Genomic DNA, 14,272 nt, shown 5'->3' on the forward strand with positions numbered 1-14,272 from the left:
CACCTTGTATTGAAAATAGTATCTATAAACTAAACCTGTATTGTTTAGGTCTTATTATATCCTTAAAAAAATATAAATTGAATAAATAGTAGATGAGGAAAAAGGAATTTCTTCATTGACATGAGGACCATGTATAGAGGAAAATATTGCATTCGGATAGTGTAGGTAGGACTGGTGGTATTCATGATAATATTTGTAATATTGTGGTATTATTACACCACAATATCACTAATACTATCATAAATACCACTAATATTACCAAAAAAATCACCATCCACATCTAATCCGGACGCAGCTCATATCACTAATACTATCATAAATACCACTAATATTATCAAAAAAATCACCATCCACATCTAATCCAGACGCAGATCCGATTGTAATAATTTCTCCTTGTATAGAGATGCAAACGAGTTGAATGAGTTTGTTTGTGTTCTGCTCATTCAAAATTCTTTTCGTTTAAAATTGACACTTGAATAATATGAATTCATTATTTTGATTGTAATAATTTCTCCTTGTATAGAGATGCAAACAAGTTGAATTTGAGTTTGTTTGTGTTCTGCTCATCAAAATTCTTTTGGTTTAAAATTGACACTTGAATAGTATGAATTCATTATTTCATATGAATTCATTATTTTTTTTCGGTTCAAAAGTAGTTCAAATTATTTAAAAAATTATAAAAATTAACATTTTTTTAAAATAGAATATAAAAAATTAATATAAAATTAGTGTAATAATTCATTTATTTAATTATTTAATTACCAAGAGTCAAAATGAGCCAAATATGATCGAGTAAAATTTTATTCTTAATTATTTTTAAATTCAGCTAAAAAAATTATCCATATTTGATTCATTAATTCAACAACGAATGAAATACAAGCAACATGAGATGCTTGAGCTTTTTTTTTGACAGCCCTAACCTTTACTGGCTCTACAGCCAGATTGATTTTCGAGGTTTTATCCCCAGTTGGCCCAATCAAACAGAATAAAACTATATTATTAAAATACTATGAGAATCAATTTGTCCGGTACAGAAGAAAGAAAAGTAACGCATCCTATCAGCCAGAAATGTGGGCAAACTTCTATAGATCTGAATTTCCAGGCAAGAGAATTTAGCCATTTATTCATTATTAAACCAATGAGGCCTAAGAAAATTATATTCTCATCTATTCCCTAACTAATTTCGAAGTTTGAATTACTAAAAGAATAGCTGTTAAAGGTGTATGTGCCCTAATTTTCTTATATTTATTCAAATCAATACTGCAATTTCTTATCTATTCTGCATACCAAATCCTTACCGGTTGAAATGGAAGAAGAGACGACGCACCAGCCATGGATCAACTCTCAGTTCTCAAAGCCCATAGATGCGTATTTCACAAGCCAATCGAGACTCTGCAAGGAAACAGATTCAACAACATATAGAGTGCCGGGTAACTTTTGGGAAAAGGTTTTTAGCACTGAGATTACAGGAATTGGAAATAAACTTCACCTGTATACATTCCGGAAGGTCATCGGTTTTGCTCCTCACGTGTGTCTACAAATGATGGACGGCCAGGATTACTGGATTAGGCCAATGTTCTACACATTCATGAAGCAATTGCATTGAATAAAGCCGTTCTCCGGGATTTTTTACCTCCAGGACCACATCGCAGTAAGAATCGTTGTTGGTTGCGAGACAGGCGAGGATGACGAGCCCAGCAGCTACAGTGGAAGGCCAGAAGCAGAGAATTCCGTGGTCTAATAGGGTCAGAATGGCTAAGTGCCGACACAGGTCTTCCACTTTAGCAGTTGCTCTCGCTGCTTTCATATAAAACCTAGAGCCATACATTACATCGAAGTTAGCATCGATGTTTTCGATATTTCGAAGGGAAGGAGATGAAATTAGATGAAGGAAATGAAATACTGAATGTACCATAAGAAACTGTGTGTCGTGGGAAGGAAACATTGGAAGCTGAGAACCTCAAGAACGAGCCACTCCATGGAAACTACATCGCACCTCTTATAGAAATTGTTGCCCACTTTGAAAGATTTCTGCCTTACGCTGAAATAGAAGCAGGAGAGCTAAATCTATACAGAGCAAATTAATGTGCTAATTGTTCTAGAATTATAGAAACGATGAATTTTCTGTTCTGGTTGGGCATGCAACCTATTGAATGGCTGGTTCTCTTCGAGCCTCGTAGCAAGTGTCACACAAGCAATGCCGAGCAGCTGGAGATTCCTCTCGGTCTGGAAATATCCTCTACTCAGTACTCTGTCCATTAGGTTAACGCCCAAGAAGAGTGTCTCGTCCTGGTGTTCCATTGCCTGGCAATGCTGCAGCCATTGTTTTTGAGAGTAAGAGAGCATTTGGAGATAGGAAGCATGAGAACTAAATTGAAACAGAAAAGCTTCTCATTGAGAAATCAGTGCGATCAAATTAATTTGCCTTCCTCGCCAAGACGATTTGAAGGGTATTTTAGTAAAGAATAGGTAAATTATATAACCTCCTTTCTGACACGACGTAATAAAATCAATTGCGCCGCCGCAAAACTCATCACATTCATGATTACCAGATTAAAAAAAAAAAATCATAACCGTACATATGGCCGAACATATCAAAATGAAGTGAGACCGACTTGCATTATCGAAATTCTGTCAAGAACCCCAATAGATGCGATAACGGAAAAAATGGCAACAGAGAAAAAGTAAATTGGAGAGAGAAACATTAAAAATGAGATTGAACAAAATCAGGCTGTTACCTCCAGCATCCAGTTCACCATCACGAGCCTTTGCCCGAGAATAAGATCTCCGAAATTGGTTTTACCGTAGTAGCCATCGGAATAGTCATGAAGAGCAATCTCTTTTCTCTCCCTGCTGCGGAATACCTGGTAGCTCTCCTCAATGTCTTTATCAGGAAATCTTACAAACTGCAGTAATCGCGCAACTGAATAAAAGCGCATTATAAAACACTGCAAATTAACAATAGAAGTAGGGCCTCAGACTTACGACGAGCTCATCAGATAATTCGTTCAGGACTTGAAATTTCACATTGCTTTCTGAATGGAAGCTGGAAGGGTTGAATTGCTGCCAGAGTTGTTGGAGGAGAGAGAAGGCGACTGAAGGGATGGAATTATCTCTAGATCTTTCTGAGAAGTCTTCCGGAGACTCGATGATGTCGGAGAGTGAGATTTCCGAGGAGTCTCCCTTATATAACCCATCGAAGAGGTCCGATTCCAACTCTGATAGTGTTCTCTCGTTGCAAGCAGAATAAGCTGAGCATTCCTCGTCATCGAAGAGCTGCTCCGGGCAGGCTAGATCAGATTCAAGGTCGAGGTCATGCGTTTTTTCGCCTCGAATGGCGGTATCGCCTTTGAACAGGAGCTCGCTGGCCCCGGCCGTGCTGGTACCAAGGATTAACTTGACATTGGCCTCTGAAACTTCTGTTTGGAGACAAGAGGATTCCGAGACATCCAAAACCTTCGTAATTGATTTATTAGTATTTTTTCTAACCTTGAGATTATCTTCAGGAAGTGTTGTGGACATTTCAGAAACTCCAGAAATTGTGATCGCATTTCCATCGCTCTCGGCTGGTTCCGATCTTTTGCTTACTATCGCTGAACCAGAAATGGGATCTACTGATCGATCAACCCCGACGGCGAACCCCTGAGATCGCATTTCATTCATACGTTTCGCGTAAAATCTGGTGATAGGCCGGAACGGATCACTTGAAGAATTCCATTGGAAGCGTCCAATAGATTTACTCAAGCGAAATGTGCGTGATGATCTTGGCCTCTTCGGATGTCCCCTGAATTCGTTGCTGATGTCGTTTGAAATCTCGCTACTGAAGCATGAGGAAGAAGACTCTGAATCCTCCTCCGAAACAAAATAGCCACTCAAAGTAAAACCGATGATCGGAACGTCAGGAATCCTTTTCCGTCGGGGAATGTTAGATCTGAGCTTCTTCGCCGGATAAACCGGCTCCATCGTCCATGGCCGCTTCTCATCGCATCGTAGGGAGATCATACTTGGATCCATCACTGGCACAGAATTAACTGGTGCTACACTTAGCAGTCGGATGAGATCTTCGTTCCAGAATCCAGCACGTCGGGCGGGAAAAGGATGGAGAGAGGATCACAGCGGCTGTGAGAACAAAAGGGTAAGTGGTGGGAAAATTCTGTTATGAAACAGGTATTTATAAAGCAGCGAAACGGTTACTTACATCAGCTTCGGCCGACTAATGATTTGGCCCTTTGATTCTTTTGCCCGTCAGTTGACGCCAACTCAAAGATTCTTCAGTTTTGGTTAAATACATATAATTCCATTTGAACCTTAAATATTTGCAATGTAAATATCTAATTGTTCATTTATAGTGATATTATTCCAAATTTAAAATATTACATAATTTTTATCTGCAGTTTTTTAAAATTAATTCCTGATTGAGTTCATCATGGTTTATATATGAATACGTAATTTTATTAGTTTTAATATGTCATTAAGTAACTCGTTAATCAATTACATAAAGGAGATATCTTTAAAAGTAATTTAAGCATGAAAATAATATATATATATATATATATATTAAAAAACCTAGATGACAGTTCTCTTACAATCATCTCTTTTTAAGAGGTCGTTGAAAAAAATAATTTATCGTCTTAAAAATTTTTAGAAAACAACAAAGAGAATTCTCCAGGAAGAATTGTAGTGAATGTCTAAAATGCAAAGCAGACAAATATTTCTTTGACAGACACAAATTTTCACTAAACATATCAAAGATATAGCTTCCATAAATTATCAATGGATCCTCATTCTTTAATTACAAGTGTTTTAAATGAAAAAGTGCTTGGAGTCCTACCACATGATCAACAAAGACAATCATTGTCTACAAATGCCAACGATTCATCACCTTCATCATACTATCATGACTAAATTTTCATCGCTTGATTACCATTGCCTGATCATCGTTTCCCGACTGCCATCACCTAATAACCATCTCTTAATTGCCACTAATCAAAGTCATCACTTCATAATTTTATAAATATTCTGTCATATTTAAGATAGCAATCCAAACTTTATTATTTTGCCTTCTTCCTTTAAAAGAAAGAGCTTATTGAATTTTTACAATTAATCGAAAGATATGAAAAATAAATAAATAAATAAATAAGCAGCTTCTTTTTAACTTAATATTCGTCTCATTTAACATTTTTAGTATACAAATTTGCAAATAATTGGATCAAGATATATTGACAAAGGTCATCATAGAATTAATCCAAAGTTTATAATATTTTGTCCGATCATGTTAAATATACGCTACAATATTTAAAATTTAGGATCTAATACATGTTCTACCTTAGTACTAAATCTAGGTTGGCAAGGCTTGCGCCTTTCTGCCCTAATCAATGCTTTCACGCACCCGCAAAATAAGCACATTTTATACATACGAAACTCCACAAACAAACAAGTTAAAAGCCTCTCCCCACCTTCCAAAATGACTACAATTGCGCGCACAGAATTTCATTCCATGTATCAGGAACTCCCGGAAGGCACCAATGCAAGCAATCCTGGACTCCCTTCGCAGCCGTAAGACTATCCCTAGCTATGTGCCCCTCATCCCTCAAACCAGAAAGAGCAGTAATATCCAAAAGCTTCACCTTCGAACCCTTCACAGCACTCTCAACAACTGCATCCATGGATCCCTCTTGCAGAACCTCACTTCCTCTCAACAATGGTTTCGTGTTGTTGCAGCTGCCCCCACTGTTCCAATCCCCGTTAAGGAAATGCCTGGGAGATATAGTCCTGAAGAAGACCTTCAGCTCTGGATTCTGAGATATCTGGAGGTCAGCCCATTTAACAACGCAGCGGATGGTCAGATTCTTCGCATTTCCTATCTCCGAGAGCTTACGGTCGGCATTCGGCTTTCCTCCGACGAACATTTCCCATCTGTTTGCTCTCATCTTTCCCCGGTTCCAATGGTGCCCGGTGTTCAGAACGAGAACGTCGAACCTGTGGATGAAATTCGTTAAAAATGGCACGGGGCGATCGAGATGCATGGCGTAGTTTGTAGCTGGGTCTGATCGATTCAGTCGCTCTAGCTCGCAGAGGGTGGCTGACCAATAGTACAGGATGGTGGTGCCGGTCTCTGAGAAACGATAGGCCCAACCGTCGGGTCTCACAGCACCGGGTGCTTTGACGAGGCCATACTCTATGCCAACATCTTCCACTAGAACAAAATGCTTGCCTCCTGTGATCATACAAATCAGGGATTGAAACTGCTGCCTTCCCAAGGAATCTCCTACCAAAGCAATAGTTTTGCCCCGCATCCTGGATAAAGATCATCTAGAGAGTTAGAATACAAGAATGAATGAATGCTCTATGATAGGGGTGTGTGTAACTGAACCAAGCCAGCTCATGAGCTGGCTCAAGTTAGGCTTGATAACTGACTCGTGAACTAAGCTCGATGAGCTAATGAGTCAAGCTCAAGCTAGCTCAACTCGACTCATTAGCATGTGAGCCGGCTTGTCTAAAAAATAATTAATATAAAATATACTGAAAGTATATTAAAATTCAAAACTTCTATGTTTAAACTACTAAAAATATTTAAAATTTATGTTTTACATTTTATATCAAGTGATTTCTTATTAATCATCTCCTAAACACTCATTCTATTTTATTATAACGATAGTTTGAATTAATATTATTTTCTCTCTTTCATAACAAACAAGTCGGCTCGTGAGCTAACTCGAACTTGTAAAATTATGCTCTAGCTCGACTCAACTCATTTACACTCCGACTCTATCATATGCATAGGCAATTACATACATAGTACTTGAAACATTTCTATTTACAAAACTAACACAATTTAGCATATATTCCTTCAAATTCTCATACAAATATCGAAACTCATGATAAAACCTCAATCTATATTTTTGCTTTTATCAAATTCTCACTGATTTGATTGTGACATGCATACACACATGGGTCCGATAGTTCAGAACAAAATGATATGGGTATTAAAATTACAAATACATAGTTTTAGATGTTATGTATGCCATTATTCATATAATTTAACATTCCACCACCATAACCAAGCATTAGATATTCTGAAAACAAACCTTCTTAAGAATTCAGAGCCATCAAACTCCGGTATCTCACAGTCAAATGGCTGCCATCTATAGCTTTCATAGGAAAAGTCTTCACGTTGCATCAATCTGCATGCCCACATGTCAGATAACCACTGCTTGCATTCAAACCCAGAATATAATGGCCTTCGCATGTCTGCAACCCATTTACCCTTCTCATATTTACAACCTGAAAGCAAATTTGGCAGAAATGTAATTGCAATATAGTGGCTAAGAACACAAGCAGGCCCAGCATGAGATTTCAATACAGACAAAATCTAAATCTGGAACATCAAAATCATAGTATTGTGATGGATATGAGATAAAATTGCAAAAGAAAGTTTAATTGATTATGGAACCCAATAACAGGGTATGGTAAAAAGACTATTGATGTAAATTGTTTATGGGTCTAGGATTTATCATACAGATTTAAAATGCAATCTATTTATATAAATATCATGCAAATTTCTCAGAAAAGCACGCTATTAATCTCAAATAACCATTTACAATGTTTTTATAAAAACAAAAAAAATGTTAAATCTAATTCCTGAAAAACACTCACAATCTACTAAAAATACATAATAAATTAAAATTTTGTGCAAAAAAAAAAAACATAAATATTAAAAAATATGATAAAAATTAAAAACCAATCAATAAAAATAACAATTTCATCATTAACAATAACTTTAGAAAATAGATGTGGGCTCCAAAATTTGATGCCCGCCGCCTCCCTCAAAAAGAAATTAACGACATGAGAGAGTTTACTGTAAGGTTCCGGGTCAAATTTTCAGAAGGTAGATGAGACGGTAAATAAGACACCATTCAAATATTTCGCCCTTATTTCGAGGGGAGTTTAAGATTTGGGGTTCGAGGTTTCTCATAGGCGCAGACTTCTATTGCTATTTACCCATCCCGATAACAAAAAAAAACACTTTCGATTAAAGCTAGTCATTAGTCAATAAGTATTTAAACTTATAATATAGTAACAACAGATTTAAATTTTGCAATTAAGAAATTTTCATAATTAGTTTAGAGTGGATGTTGGGAAACATGGTGACGAACCCGATCAGTGTCCCATGGTTCTGTCATCCCAAGTTGTCGTGGTCTCTAGTCTACTTAATTAGATAAGATAGTAGACCCGGTCTGAGATAAGGATTTTTGTCAACAACTGTGGGTAGTCATGCTCACTAGTCTACTTCATTACCTAGGGTGGAATTTTATTTTAGGGGGCAAATTCAAGTCATCTTAACTAACAAGAAGCTTTATACCCTATCAAGTATAACTTATTATTTAAAGCTCAAATAAACAAGCTATTGGGGAATATGCAGACTATAGCCATGACCATAATATAATGGAGCCTAATCGACCAAACCATCTGATATAGTCTACTGGCCAAACTATTTGATGAAGCCTACTGACCAAATCATTAGTCAGAAAGCTCTAGCCGTAAGCGCTTCATTGTGGAGCCATCGAGCCAAACCACGCGGCCAAAGGAAACAGGCCATGTCCTTACTGAATGTGAGTTTAATATTATAAGTGATAAGATATTTGTTTTATGTGTGCTAAAATTAAATATAGATTTATCACTTTCAACAAACAATTACCAAATGCTGATGAATTTTGCTCTTGCTTTAGGTGATATATTTTTTACTTGAATGTTTTAAGATTTTTATAATTTAAAATTTTATTGATTTTAGGATAGACCCTTCTAGTTAAAATATTTTATCAACTCAACCATCATCGGGGAAAATAACTGAAATACCTGAAATACTCATAGTTGATGTTTTATTGTAGCTTATTATTTGAATCATTAAGCACCAATCACATCAACTCTAGCCCTTATGAGGAGGATCAAAACAGCTTAAGCAGATGTTGAGCTTTATCAACTCTAATTCTTATGGGAAGGAGGTCATATTAACTTAAGTGGAGTTACAGTATTTTCAGCTCTAGTCTTTATTAGGAGAGGATTAACTGGTCAAAATGGCTACATGGTCTCGTCAACTCCAGGGCTGTAAAGAGGAGAATCAGACAAGTTAAAGGTAAGCACTTGGTCTTGTCAACTCTAGTTCCCGTGAGGAGGAGAATTGAACTGACCAAAAGTGCAACTTACAACTCTGCCCGATGATAGAGCGACCGAGTCACGTAATTATTGATTAGAAGTTGATTTTAGAAAAAGACATTGTATAAAGGCTTCCAAATATTATATGCATGCATCTCAATGAAAAATACATTTTAACTTGAAATTATTTCTTTTCCACGTAATATTATCATACCATTTTTCATGCATTGATCGAAACACATACAGACAATTTAAACTTGTTAGTTTGGACTAAATTTTAAGGGACTTTATTATTTTTTGCATGGATGTATTATCATTGAATACATGCATATATTCAATTATAAGCATTCAACTTCGTCTTTTATCAGCCAGTGTTGTGTTGTTGATCTGATGGAGAGTGGGAGACGAATGTGAATCTCCTAAGTGTGTAATGGAATGACGGTTCATCTTTTAGTTTTTGGAATACAGTAGGATAGAATCAAAACACGTACTTATAAATAGAAAGGATATGCATACTTCATAAAATATTATTTTTAGTTCGATGTTACAAGTTCATAAGTTTACCATCCAATTTGTTTCTAAAATAGATAAATGGTAAATATTATTTTTAATTTGATGTTACAAGTTAGCTGACATTGATTTTAGTTTATTTACAACACTTTTGAAAAATATTTGAGCAGATCCCATAAAATTTGCTTCAACAAATTCAATCATTTAGAGCTCATACATATTACACATTTCAAAGAATACCTATCAATTATCTATTCTATTTGAAAATGCTTCAGCATTACGCCTATCATAAAAAATCACAAATATTATTATTGAATGAAAATATAGCTTTGTTAATGCTTCAGAGAAACTCACCACACCATCATTGTCTTAACCATTTGATTTGCTTATTGTTTGAGTTAACCTGTCTCTTTTACAGTTGGATGTTATTATGATTTATTATTTATCTGTTAGTATTGTGTATTTTTACCAACTGACTGTCCATTCTCACGCAGGAAATTCCAAATCCCAGGCAAAGTCATGACACTAGGGCTTGTTTGAAGGTTAGAATATGTGTTCTAGGATAGGCTTCAAAATTTACACACAAACACAGGTTTTTTTTGGCATGCTCTCGTCTAGTTTTATTTCCTTGAAGTTAGCGAAGTGTTAAATTCAAGTGATGTGTCTTGAGATGAACATATTCTTCTTTGTAATGAGAATTATCATTGACACTTACCATAGACTTACTTGCATATCTAATAAATTATCAGCCATGCCTTAGACATATGCACAAAAATTTAATTTGAAGTTGATATCTCACATGATACATATTAGCTTTATAAAGCAAGCCTTGCACTTGAAAAGTATATCATCACTCCTAAAACATTTCTAAGACAGCACATAATTAAAGATTTGAATCTCGAGAAAAAAAAAACAAAACAATAAGAAACAAGTTTTATTCACGACTGAGAAGTAACCTTTTACATGCATATCATGAAATCTATTTATAAATCTCATGAACAAAAAGACTAAAGCACAGCAAAAAAAAAGAAGCTGCATGAGTAGACATAAAATTGTCAACCATAAAAAAAGCAACTGCAAAATCTAAAGCAAGAAAAGTATCGAGAGAGTACATCAAGAAATGTAGCTTCATGAATCACCAAAACGAAACTGCATAAGTAGCAACAATTGAACACTAAAAAATAGGAGCCCGTGGGAATAACAAGGACAACAGGACATCAACAACACAAGATGAGGTGAGAATGAGAATAGTAAGATGTACGTGTGACAAAAATCAGAAGGATATATTAATAAATAATTATATTACATGGGTTGGAATGTCATCTATTGAAGATAAAATAGTTGAGAATACAATTAGGTGGTTTAAATATGTACAATAAAAGATCGAAAAAACAATTTGATAAAAATAAGTGTAAGGAGTTAGAAAGAAACGGTAGCCGTAAGATAATATGTACAGAAGTTCAAGATGATCTGTGAAGGATAAGTTTCAACATCTAATTCAGTACTAAGTAGGAACGAATGAAAATGGAGGGTTCAAAAAGCCAGCACCAAATAGATGAAATAAGAATAATGATGATGAAGCTGATGATGAGATCTAAGAGAATAAGATGGCATCAATAAGGCAGTAGTAATAACGGTGCGTTCTAGGAAAAAAGAATCACCTGACCTTTCTTCTCGATGGGCATATTTACAGAACTTTCATCCACTTTTTTTGTAATTAAAGAAGTTGATATTTCTGAAATAACCGATTGAATACCAGCAGTAGGATCTATTTGTTCAGTTAAAATAACATCTATGCTGTTTGTATCTGTATAACCATGCTCATATTGTTGCTTTTCTTCATGTTTTAAGTGGTGCATAGGACTTCTAAGAATCACTGTATCCAAACAAGAAAAATAGAACAAGCATGAGACAAATTAAACTGCATAACTGTAATATATGATGCTTATTAACTGACCTGGAGAAGGAAGCATCTCAAATGAATTAGGTGGTGGCAGGGAATTGATGAGAAGAGTGGTTTCCTCCCATGTCCAGATAAGAAGTGCTGAGCATATTGCAGCAATTGCAAGAGAAAGTTTCTTACCCCTTAGTCCTCTGAAACTGCCATTAATAGCCATTTGTGAGAAAATGAGATCATGTCGACATTGTCATCAATATGATACCTGTAAAAAAAAAAAGCAGAGAAATAAATGTATGAAACGCTACTTATTCAACACAAAGGCAAGCTATGGTTTTTTTCTTTGATGATGGTGCATGCATGATACAAGTGAATGGGTCAAATATCGCATGATAGTGAAGTAAATTTAAATCAAACAGATTAAAACAAAATAAAATTTATTTCAAGTACCAATATGTGCATCACGTAATAAACTATTTACAGTTCTCTAAACAGTGCTACGAAAATGTGCACCAAATGTGCACAACAGTAATAAAAAGAGAGAGACAAGAATAAGAAAATAAGTGCACGCCACAAGGCATACAAGGATAATAGCTAAAATTTAATCAGTGATTCAATGCATCTGACTGCAATATTGTCTGAAATCATCAAAAAAACAATTGTCATTACCTCACCATGCATATCTAAGCTTGTACCAACATAGCAGATCTTGCTTCACTAAGCATTTGCACCTTCAACCTCGACTCATGGAGCTGAAAATGTTATTTGTATCTCAACCAAACAACATTATCTCCTACCTCTTGAACAATTCACCTTGACGAATCATTGGTTATAAGAGTGGAAAGGACTATAAGGAGAAGATTTTGGCCGAAATGTGTAATCCTGCTCGAGTTTGAAATTATGCAAGCCTACCATAAACCAAAATCAATTTCAGATATCCAGCCTCATATAAACAGACAAAAGAACACACACACACACACAAACAAAATAATAATAATAAAAACAACCAAGCCACACAAACAACCCTTAGCATCCCGAACTCCCTTATGAACTATAACAAAAAAGATTAGTGTGAAATGAAGTGAAGCCATAAAAACAAATCATCATCAAGCCCACAATTTGCACTGGATTTTTTGAAACCACCTTTTTCATTCATTCACCATTGAGTATTACATGAGGTTTTGGACATATTTTATAATATTGGAGTATTAGCTAGTTGTCATATTAGGTATGTTAACTGCATTGAAAAGTGACTGCCAGTGATATGATTTTATATGCTAGAAAAAAGGGTTAATATTGATGCAAGACAAGCTCTTAAAAAAAATTATATGTTCATGAAAAGTTCCTTGGCTATGATGTTTTCATATTGGAATACATAATCTTCTTCTATCAATCCCAAAATTATCATTTTAATGGTTAATATTTTATGCAAATGGCGACTTATTCTACTAGAACATTATGCTAAAAATTAGATCTAAATATATAATAATCTATATCATATTATATGAGTCATATCTAAAAACATGTATTTTTGAAGTGGAGAGCTATTTGGAAAAGAATTTTAAACGTAATAATTTTAAATTATTACATCAAATAAAGATAATTAACCATCCCATGCAAATTTGAAGAAGAAGAAAATCCAATATCTCCCTAAAGATTTTGGCCAACCATATATATAAACAATAAAGCACCACAATCCTCTCCGAATTCATGAGGACTTTACACACGTGAATAATTTTAAATATTAAAATTTAGTGCTAATTCTATTTTTGGAAGGAGAAATTCCCCCATGCACGAACAAATTGGAGAAATTCAGCCAAGGCATGCAATCAAGTAATTAATCATATAGGATGAATTTCAAATTTTGAATTTTGAAAGAAAAGCTTACTTGGAAGGTGATTTCACCTATGGAATGAGGGAGATTTGAATAATTCTACCAAGGTATAGATCAAGCAGAATGAAAGAATTAAGATCATGGAAGAATTTCAAAATTTAATTTTTGGAGGCAAAACTCAAGGGGAAATGCATGGATTTTCAGCCAGGAATGTGAGTGGTTCATTCTGAAGTTGGAGGCAAAATTACGTATTTAAAGCATGAAAATTTTGGCCTGTAATTAAGGAAATTATTTTCCTGTAGAGTATTATGCATTTAATTTTTTCTCCTTTTCTTTTCATAATGTAATCTAATGTAAAGGTTGGTAACTGTAATGAAATATGAATAAAAATTAGTGAGAACTGCTTCTCTCTAAAAGCCAGAGCTAGGTGACTCTTAAGTTTAGGCATAACTTAGTGGCCCTCCCTCTTGATGAGCTAGATGAATCTTCGAACAAAATAATCATCGGACTCATGTTCAAGAATCACACTTGAATAATTCATGTTATTATCTACCACTACTCTACCCTCCACACGTCAACAATTTGGCATCATAGCAATGAACATTGACATGCATGCATATGAAGGTGCTTTTGATAATTCATGCATCTTTTTGGAAGAGTTTTGTGAATTGTTCTAAACTGGCATAATGGTCTCTCTTTATTTCTTTTTACAGACCCGTCCGACGTTGCTTTATTTTCTCATAAATTTTCAATCCTACAAAGAGTTAATGACTTCATAGCCATCTTGTGTTGATACGTTGATACTTTGGTGAGTGTAAACCCTTTGTGTGTGTGTGTGTGTGTGTGTGTGTGTGTGTGTGTGTGTGTGTGTGTGTGTG

General features: G+C 35.1%; 2 protein-coding genes across 4 annotated transcripts in view; both read right to left on the reverse strand.

The window, feature by feature from the left end:
• On the reverse strand, nucleotides 1–4,128 carry LOC110026345 (cyclin-SDS-like). 2 transcript variants are annotated; one of them, XM_020727240.1, is made up of 8 exons: nucleotides 2,986–4,128; nucleotides 2,739–2,906; nucleotides 2,147–2,313; nucleotides 1,913–2,041; nucleotides 1,634–1,814; nucleotides 1,490–1,534; nucleotides 1,299–1,392; nucleotides 1–35 (listed from the first exon to the last, which is right to left on the reverse strand). In XM_020727240.1, the coding sequence occupies exons 1-7, from the start codon at nucleotides 4,012–4,014 to the stop codon at nucleotides 1,345–1,347; spliced, it is 1,767 nt and encodes a 588-aa protein (XP_020582899.1). In that variant the 5' UTR covers nucleotides 4,015–4,128; the 3' UTR covers nucleotides 1–35; nucleotides 1,299–1,344. The 2 variants fall into 2 exon arrangements, with proteins under 2 accessions (XP_020582899.1, XP_020582898.1); XM_020727239.1 differs by lacking the exon at nucleotides 1–35 and having other exon boundaries at nucleotides 977–1,392.
• A 1,118-nt stretch (nucleotides 4,129–5,246) lies between these two features.
• The window catches only part of LOC110026313 (protein trichome birefringence-like 14), a 28,309-nt gene continuing 19,283 nt past the window's right edge, over nucleotides 5,247–14,272 (reverse strand). The window contains exons 2-6 of one of the 2 annotated variants that reach the window (XM_020727208.1): nucleotides 12,235–12,468; nucleotides 11,621–11,825; nucleotides 11,330–11,539; nucleotides 7,089–7,284; nucleotides 5,247–6,297 (exon numbers count right to left, since the gene is read on the reverse strand). In XM_020727208.1, the coding sequence (XP_020582867.1) occupies nucleotides 5,469–6,297; nucleotides 7,089–7,284; nucleotides 11,330–11,539; nucleotides 11,621–11,780 (1,395 nt within the window). In that variant the 5' untranslated portion in view covers nucleotides 11,781–11,825; nucleotides 12,235–12,468 and the 3' untranslated portion in view covers nucleotides 5,247–5,468. Of the gene's footprint in view, nucleotides 6,298–7,088; nucleotides 7,285–11,329; nucleotides 11,540–11,620; nucleotides 11,826–12,229; nucleotides 12,469–14,272 lie in introns of both variants that reach the window. The other variant, XM_020727207.1, reaches the window with a different exon arrangement.

This window comes from Phalaenopsis equestris, unplaced genomic scaffold (assembly GCF_001263595.1).
Source record: "Phalaenopsis equestris unplaced genomic scaffold, ASM126359v1 Scaffold000364, whole genome shotgun sequence".
Classification (NCBI taxonomy): Eukaryota; Viridiplantae; Streptophyta; class Magnoliopsida; order Asparagales; family Orchidaceae; genus Phalaenopsis; species Phalaenopsis equestris.

Excerpts from the sequence above, each read along its gene's own strand:
- LOC110026345 (XM_020727240.1), bottom strand. The coding sequence starts at position 4,014 with ATGGATCCAAGTATGATCTCCCTACGATGCGATGAGAAGCGGCCATGG. Across the intron at positions 2,042-2,146 it reads GAGAACCAGCCATTCAATAG|CGTAAGGCAGAAATCTTTCA; the intron begins GTTGCATGCCCA and ends CTTCTATTTCAG. Across the intron at positions 1,535-1,633 it reads ACTGCGATGTGGTCCTGGAG|ACACACGTGAGGAGCAAAAC; the intron begins GTAAAAAATCCC and ends CATCATTTGTAG.